Genomic DNA, 8,088 nt, shown 5'->3' on the forward strand with positions numbered 1-8,088 from the left:
ACTCTTATGGAAAACTTTTCACATAATAATTTATCATGACAACTAAGTTAGCAAATTCTCCATATATTTTGTTTGTTATAAAAGATTAAAAAAATTAATGAAAAAGAGAATAGAAAGATTGGTGGATCAATAAGAGTACCTAACTTTGCTGCTTTTACCAATCACTTTTTTTAAAAATGAAAGGCAACTAGCTAAGTCCCTTTCATTGAATAGACACTAATATTACCTTTGAATTCTGCTAGACAGAGTCAAATTCGGGATATGAACATTATGAGTTTAAGTACGTATTTTAACACATTACATTTGATTTGCTAGGTTCGAAATTTATTAGTTGAATCAAAGTTATTGAGCTCGAGTGAATACTATATTCGCCCGTGTTTCTGGAAGTCCACATTTTGACCTTGTTTTGGCAGATACAAAAGACAACAATCATCATCCAAATTAGAGGGAAAATAATAATGAAATGGCTAAATGGTTTAGCTTTAAAAATTTGCCAGTCAGCTATTTGATTGTACCTAATTCATACTATATATATTTTTGTTGAGACTACACTTTTTCTTGTTCCAACAAACCTTGCTTCATGCAAGTTGAAAACTTTTGTTAAGACAATTAAAGAAGTAACTTTTGTCTAGTTTATTTTTTGTGGGCCAATTCTTTTAAGTGTCATTGATGTAGACAAAACATTTCTCAATCAACAAAAGTTACACAATATATAGAACTTTTTCAAGAAACAAATAGTAACAGTACCTTTCCATTTTCTATTAAAGAAGCCTATTTTAATTTCTCTACTCCTCACTCCTCACAATTCACAAAGTAAAGATACACCAAATATGTATATTTTATGATCAACCAAACCTTATTGCTTACATAAAATCAAACTCATATACTATAGTTTTAGGGGAATGAAGAATGATGCCTTTTTACCAAACATCATGTTCAAGAAATAGCTCAAAAGCAGAACAAGAAAAGCCAACTTCTTTAGATTCACAGCCAAGTTTTCGTTCAGTTCCTTCAATCAAGTCACTATGTCATGATCAGAGTTTTTCGCGTAATCTTGAAACTCAACATCAATGCATAGCTAATCTTAAGGGACAGAATTCCTATACATCTTCCCTTGTACTTGGTGGGAAATTCCTTTTTACTGGCTCTTCTGATAAAGAAATTTGTATGTGGGAGCAAAAAGCTTTAACTTCCACAATAGATGCTAGTATAATCGACACGGTTATAGCAGGGGAAGGTGCAGTGAAGTCTCTAGTAATTTTGGCTGATAAGGTCTTTAGTGCTCATCAAGATCACAAAATCAGAGTGTGGAGAATCGAAAACCATGATACGGATACTCCTAAAATAGTTCATTTGGCCACTCTACCAATACTTAGTGACAGAGCCTTTAAGTTTATGTTACCAAAAAACCATGTTCAGATCAGGCGCCACAAGAAGTCTACATGGGTGCACCATGTTGACACAGTGTCAGCACTAGCCCTTTCGAACAACAAGTCATTCCTCTACTCTGTTTCGTGGGATCGAACACTTAAAATCTGGCGAACCAGTGATTTTAAGTGCCTGGAATCAATAGCAAATGCACATGATGACGCGATCAATGCACTAGAAATATCACAAGATGGGGATGTTTTCACCGGATCAGCTGACAAGAGAATCAAGATGTGGAGAAAGGAAGAGAAAAAACATTTACTAGTTTGTACACTGGAGAAACACAGATCAGGTGTAAATGCACTAGCAGTGGGGAGAAGTAGTACTAGTACTCATTCTGTTTTATATTCGGGTGCTTGTGATAGGTCGATATTAGTATGGGAGAAGGACGAAAATGGTGAAATGGTGCTGGTGGGTGCACTCAGGGGTCATAAGAAGTCCATACTATGTCTGGCTGTCGTCGCGGATTTGGTGTGCAGTGGTTCAGAAGATAAAACAGTAAGAGTATGGAGAGGGGTTGAGAGATGCTACTCTTGTCTTAGTGTTATTTCAGGGCACAGTGGACCAGTGAAATGCCTAACTGTGACTAGTGATCAACAAATTCCATCAGATACAAATTCTTCATATGTCCTATACACTGCTAGTTTAGATGGTGAAACTAAGGTTGGAAGATTTTTGTTCCTTTTCTCTAAAGCTATTTGCATGATGAACATGGTCAAGATTTGCCAGTTAACATATCTGTATACTATATTTTGCATTATAGATTGTTGGGCAAGTGACCTAGAGAAGAAAATATCTGCAAAATTTCAACTTTTTTTCTTATTTAGTTGGATTGTTTATTCTATTGAAAAAGGCTACCATTATGAAATGATTATGCTTCTTAAACTTGGAAACCACTTTGATTGATCTACTCTATTAAGTACCCCACATTAAGTCCTATATTTTGTGATCATTTTTTAGCTTAAGATTCAAAAAAGAACCCTCCGTGCCTAATAACTTTTCTTTTTGGCCTAATTCTGCTGCTGGTCATCCTAATATTAAGTTTTTCTTTAGTTGAATTTTAGAATTTCGAGAGAGACCAAAAGTACATGTACCATCTTTTCAATATGGTTTAATCAAATGTTGGCATAGACTAAGATATTCATGCTTTGACGTGACTATACAAAACTAACCATAGAAAATAAAAAGAAAATGCAACTAACATGTCTTTTTCTCAGATTGAAAGTTGAAACCCTCTCCCATTTCAATCCACACGGCTGGGTAGGTAAAACCTCTTTGCCACAATTTCAACCTTAATTATCTTATTGATGGGACATTGACATCTTTGCACCTACATAACGGCAGTCCCTTTTTTTACACCAACCTAGCACTGTATTCAGGAACAAATTAAACAAGTTTCCTCCAAAGACACAAACAAATACACTATTCGTATTGAAAGGGCGAATAATATTTTAAATACAAAGGTTTTTTTAATACAAGTGGGGAAGAATGTTAGGTAAAATACATAGTTTAATTTAAGGCCAACAATATCCAAATTCCAACTACAGGTCCACATGCTCCACAATGTGATGCAACGAAATTCTAACAAAGTACACAAATTATTATCGACAGTAACACAATTTCCTATGAGCTGAGACTTGTTCAATTCTTCACATAATTACCGCAGCCACAAGATCAGGTAACCTACTGTGAAATATTTTGAGTCCTGAATATGTCAGACTGAAGCTATCTCTGCTTACATCACAAAAGAAAAAGCAACAAAATGTATGACATTGAATCACCTACTGGAACATGGCAACTGTTAATGTCTTTATTTGGCTACAAAATAATAGAAGGGTTGTGTGGTTGTAATATACATTCATCTTAATGGATGGAATTTAAGCCAAATCTGTGTGGTGTACCTTCTCAAATAACGAGGTAATCAATTCACAAAGGAACTAGTAGTACTGTGTCTAGCCATCCATGAGTATAGTGATCTGCATCTAAACTCAAGAGAAAGGATACTAAAATACAAACTTCCCTCTATCATACATTAACTGTACAATTGGGAGATACGGAGCCATGACAACATTCCTCTCAAAGTGGAATCTTAGCTGGAGTTCCTGGATCTCGAGGATATTTCTTGGGGGTAGGTTTACCTTTCAAACAAATTATGGCAGTTCTCTGTCCATGTTTACTGTGGGAATCAACTGTATTACAAAATAAACAAACAAATGAACACAGTGAGAAATGAGAGGACATTTTAGAATGTAATTGCTCATCTGGAAAACTACCCAAAGCAAGTTAACCCAGGTCAAGGGTAAGACCACGACCAATCATACTGAGAAATAACAACATGATATCAGGTGTCTTCACTTTCAAAGTTATAATTAAGAAGATGAGAAATTGCTTATAATTGAGAAAGCCCGACACATTGACCTCAAACTTTGAAAATGATCAATTTTCAGAAACAGAAAGATTTGGATCTGGAATCTCAACAATCACAAGAAGTCAGAAATAGTTCACTTTCTTTAAACAGAAACTCATCTGCCATTATCTAGTTCTTCTATAATATCTTTTAAGAAGCTTATTTTATCACATATAATTACATGAAAATTCATAAACTTAGGAACCAGTCTGAACCATGGTCACATCCTTTTGTAACTAAAATGTGAAAGAGAACAATACCACAACTAATTTGCAATAGAGATGCTCCCATCAGTTGTATTGCTCTCTCTGCCCTTTGCACTTCCTCCTGTCAATGAGTAGGAAAGTCAGAGAGCAAATATCGCAAATACATGCCAATCGTTTCTCTTCTCAAATGCAAATACATCCTACAAATTTATACTGAGTTATATTTCTTCAATGATACACATTGCAGTTCAGTAGATTGCCACCGCAGATCCACTCTAGGTCTTAAGAAGAAAAAATAACATTTTTGAACCCTCAAGTGTAGTGTTCTGCGTTTTGGTACATCAACCATATATTCTTGATCATTTGGTCTCCAAAATTATAGGCATTAGGAAAATTTCATCCTTCAATCTTTATGGGGCAAAAACTGGATATAGATAAGTGAAATATAGTGCGTCCTGAAAATTTTGTTATAAATGCATATGATATGATATACCACTACAATCATTCATATTGAACAAAATCCCACTACCGAATTGCAGCAAAAACCCGTACCATGACATGATGGCTAGAGACATCCATTCACTTTGTAAATTAACCAGAAACAATAGGTTTGACATATTAGGAACGAGGTACGCTCAAGAGTTTTTAGAAAATATTTCACAAAATTTTCAAAATGCCTTTTAGCTAAAGAACCAAAAGAACACAATATTCAATGTCCAAAAATGCAGAACACGTCACAGTCAAGGAGCCAAAAATGTCATTTTTGCTATGGGACTGTGATATGATTCTCTAATATGATGGCAAACCCATCTAAACAACAGATATTTTTAAATGTGTGTTAGTACTTGTATCTGGTATTAAGCAGCAGCCCTAAGTCGAATAGTTGGGTTAGAAAACGCTGCAGCAAAAGGCTCATTTAAGGCCTAAAATCTTGACTTCGTGAGCTTGTAATGCAAGAATATTAATTTCTGAACTAGCACAAAATTAACATTTACCTGCTTCTTTTTTCTGTTAACCAGTAAATGTTACATGCCTTATTTGGGTTTCAATTTTCAAGGAAGACAAAGTAAACAAGGACTACAAAAAAATGCAGAGTATTTAAATACAATGAAACATGGAAGATATCAAAAGACCCTCTACTAAAAAAAAAAAAGAAAAAACCAACATTAAATCACATAGAAGTCTTGCAGAAATTTTTCATATCGAGAGAATAGAAAGAAGGAGATGAACAAAGATACAATCGTACGTTCTTAATAGCACCAAAGGGTGTGGCCTACTAGTCAACAAAGTGGGAGGAGAACCATGAGGTATCATGTTTGAATCCCAGCAACACATTATTTTACTAGAGCTAAGCCTTTGCTCATCTGTCTCAGACAAAGTAACTAAAACTATTACTATAAATCATAAGAGAGACAAACCTGAGGATCATGACCTTTCGCAGCTACAAAGATACCACCAGTTCGGACTAGAGGTAGACAATACTCAGCTGCAAAATAACAGAAACAGATAACCGTCTCAAGGAATATTGAAGAACATATAGCACAGAGGAAGAAACAAAATAGTACCCGTTTACCTAAAACTCTCATTTCTGCAACTGCTCGGGCAACTGCAACATCAAAAGACTCTCTGAAGCAGACGTCTTGCCCTAGCTTCTGTCTTATTCCAATGTTCAGAATGTGCATCATGTCCACAAGTTAAGTGAATATTTAAAAACTGTACTACCTGAAGAAAATCTTAAAGATGATACTAGTTTATAATAGGAGGAACAACAGGCATGAAATTCCAGCAAATTTTAATTTGTCATGCATTACAAAATCACAACATAAAGTAAGGGACTGCATAGCTAGCAGGAGCCAGGAAGAGCAAGAATGTAGAACTTTTCTCCCAAGACATTGATACGTTATGTATCGTACACAAGGAGATAAACCCATCAGATGTTGTCACTAGACAACAGAACATATGGACTGAATAAAAGAATGGACTCTGCTGTATATATTTTGACACAAGGATGCATGAAGATAATCTTCAGTTATACCAGAATTTAGCCTACTGTACTGTGCACAATCTAATTTGAGGAGAGAATTAAATCATGTGAGAACCCAACTCCTTTAGAGAAGAATACAAAAAACAGTTTGGTAAATCTATCGATATTTGACAGGAGTAGATCATACATTAGTTCCCTAAAATTTAACAACTCAGATAAGTTACAGTATAAGGATGTTAAATGAGGGATCAGTTGCTCTTCTTTTTTTTTTTTGAGAATGGTAAGATTTAAAGGATCAATAGCTCCTGATGAGTTGGAAAAGAACAAAGATCAGGGAGAACAGGAAACTACTCAAATTTGATGAAAAGTATACCTTCTGTACTTGTTTAAAACATATTAGTATTAAAGAGAAAATAGAGATAGGAGTCGAAGAACGTAATGATTAAACCGAGCCCATGGAACTTAACTTCCATCTGGTTTCAGGAAAACAAAATAAATGTGACCTTGCAAGGAATACAAACGGCTGACGTTGCAACAATGAAACTTTGAACTCAATATGGACCAAAACATCTTACACATATCGACTAAATTGAGGAAGACAATTTGACAAAATTACTAAATGAATAGTTAAAAAGACATGTTAACTGATGATTCGAGTTTTACTAACCTCAGCTCTTTCTCTTTTAACTTGAACATTTGATAAACCAATCTGACTAACCACATGCTCCAAAAAGGAACAACGCTTATTCATAGACTCCAGAAGGGTCACTTTCCAACCTGCAGATACAACTTCATTAAGGAATCATACTAAAGTTCTACATCGATGGGAAATTAAGGAAGATAGTGAGAGAAGTATGGAAAGAATAGAATGAGATGAATTTAATCAGGCAAACCTTAACGTTTATAACCCTGTAAATCAATTTCTTAACAAACTACTCGAGCAGTAAAAGCACAACTTGTTCCATTCCACAAAATGAAATCTCACATTTTTTATTTCTTCATTTGATGATCCATCTCTTTTTCTTTTCTTCCTTTGCTTGTTTAGTACCAAATAAGTGAATATATATAAATACAACATATTCTACCGACTCAATTTTTAGTTTATTTTTGAGAAGTTGATACTTCAGATTGTGATTAAAAAAAAAAAGTGAATAGCTACCTGGGGAAGCAATGGCCAAAATTACTCCAGGAAGCCCGGCACCACTTCCAACATCAACGAGATTGAGATTCTCAGACGAAGGTCCACAATGTGAGAGATACGAAGTCCGAATCGGTTCAATGATTGAAAGCGAGTCTTCAACGTGCCTTTCCATAACCTCGCTCTCCTCCTTTACGGCAGTCAGATTCATTTTCTGGTATAAAACACTTAATCTGACTAAACACAATATGGTAACACAAAAGTATACATAAAACACGAAGGATAATGACGAACCTGGTTCCATTCAAGGAGGGAATCAATGTAGAGATGCACTTGTTCTTTCTGACGCGAACTTAGCGCTTCAAAACGGGAGGAACTGAAGACTTCTGAGCTTGCGCTGGCGGTAAACGATTTTGCGGTCAGTGAAAGACTGGAGGATTTTGAAGCTGCAAGGTGTTTGATGAAAGTCCCAAATGAGAGTGAGATTGTTGGCGCCAATAAATTGAATCTACGGCCTCCGCAAAGTAACATTTTCGAAATGCTTACTTGGAGGGGCCTAGACAGGAAGCGACTAATTTTATGCGTTTCAGCCAGATTTGGACTATATGCCAGTGAAGCTTATATTCACTAGCAATACTAATTTCCTATCGTGCCCCTTCCCGTCTTGATGTTTTAAAATGTTTGTTTCAAAATGATTAACTGATTACGAGAGGAAATCGCTCGGATGACAAATATTTCTCACTTCTAACTCATGCTCTAATGTGTGAGTTCGAGCTTGGAGGAATTGAAAGATTATTTGACTCTTTTTCTCACTTTTTTTCTTAGTACATATTTAATACTTAATTTAATGTACAAATTTAATGATAACTATATCGATCCAAATATATATATAAAGGGTATTTTAGTCAAGGTTCCTTTTACTCAT

The 8,088-nt window shown here is 35.2% G+C and overlaps 2 protein-coding genes across 2 annotated transcripts; one reads left to right on the forward strand and one right to left on the reverse strand.

The window, feature by feature from the left end:
• The first annotated feature begins 697 nt into the window (after positions 1–697).
• On the forward strand, positions 698–2,549 carry LOC101248569 (protein JINGUBANG). Its single transcript, XM_010320636.4, has one exon. The coding sequence runs from the start codon at positions 910–912 to the stop codon at positions 2,332–2,334; it is 1,425 nt and encodes a 474-aa protein (XP_010318938.2). The 5' UTR covers positions 698–909; the 3' UTR covers positions 2,335–2,549.
• Positions 2,550–2,836: 287 nt separating this feature from the next.
• LOC101258352 (uncharacterized) lies at positions 2,837–7,825 on the reverse strand. Its single transcript, XM_004236100.5, has 7 exons — positions 7,458–7,825; positions 7,185–7,377; positions 6,693–6,802; positions 5,615–5,693; positions 5,460–5,527; positions 4,096–4,162; positions 2,837–3,617 (listed from the first exon to the last, which is right to left on the reverse strand). Exons 1-7 carry the CDS (start codon positions 7,692–7,694, stop codon positions 3,505–3,507), a joined length of 867 nt encoding a protein of 288 aa, XP_004236148.1. The 5' UTR covers positions 7,695–7,825; the 3' UTR covers positions 2,837–3,504.
• Positions 7,826–8,088: the final 263 nt, after the last annotated feature.

Source organism: Solanum lycopersicum, chromosome 3, assembly GCF_036512215.1.
Source record: "Solanum lycopersicum chromosome 3, SLM_r2.1".
In the NCBI taxonomy this organism is placed as follows: Eukaryota; Viridiplantae; Streptophyta; class Magnoliopsida; order Solanales; family Solanaceae; genus Solanum; species Solanum lycopersicum.

Coding starts and splice junctions, on each gene's coding strand:
- LOC101248569 (XM_010320636.4), top strand. CDS start 910: ATGATGCCTTTTTACCAAACATCATGTTCAAGAAATAGCTCAAAAGCA.
- LOC101258352 (XM_004236100.5), bottom strand. CDS start 7,694: ATGTTACTTTGCGGAGGCCGTAGATTCAATTTATTGGCGCCAACAATC. Junction 6,803..7,184: donor TTTGGCCATTGCTTCCCCAG/GTAGCTATTCAC, acceptor TTGTATCTGCAG/GTTGGAAAGTGACCCTTCTG. Junction 5,528..5,614: donor TGCAGAAATGAGAGTTTTAG/GTAAACGGGTAC, acceptor GTTATTTTGCAG/CTGAGTATTGTCTACCTCTA.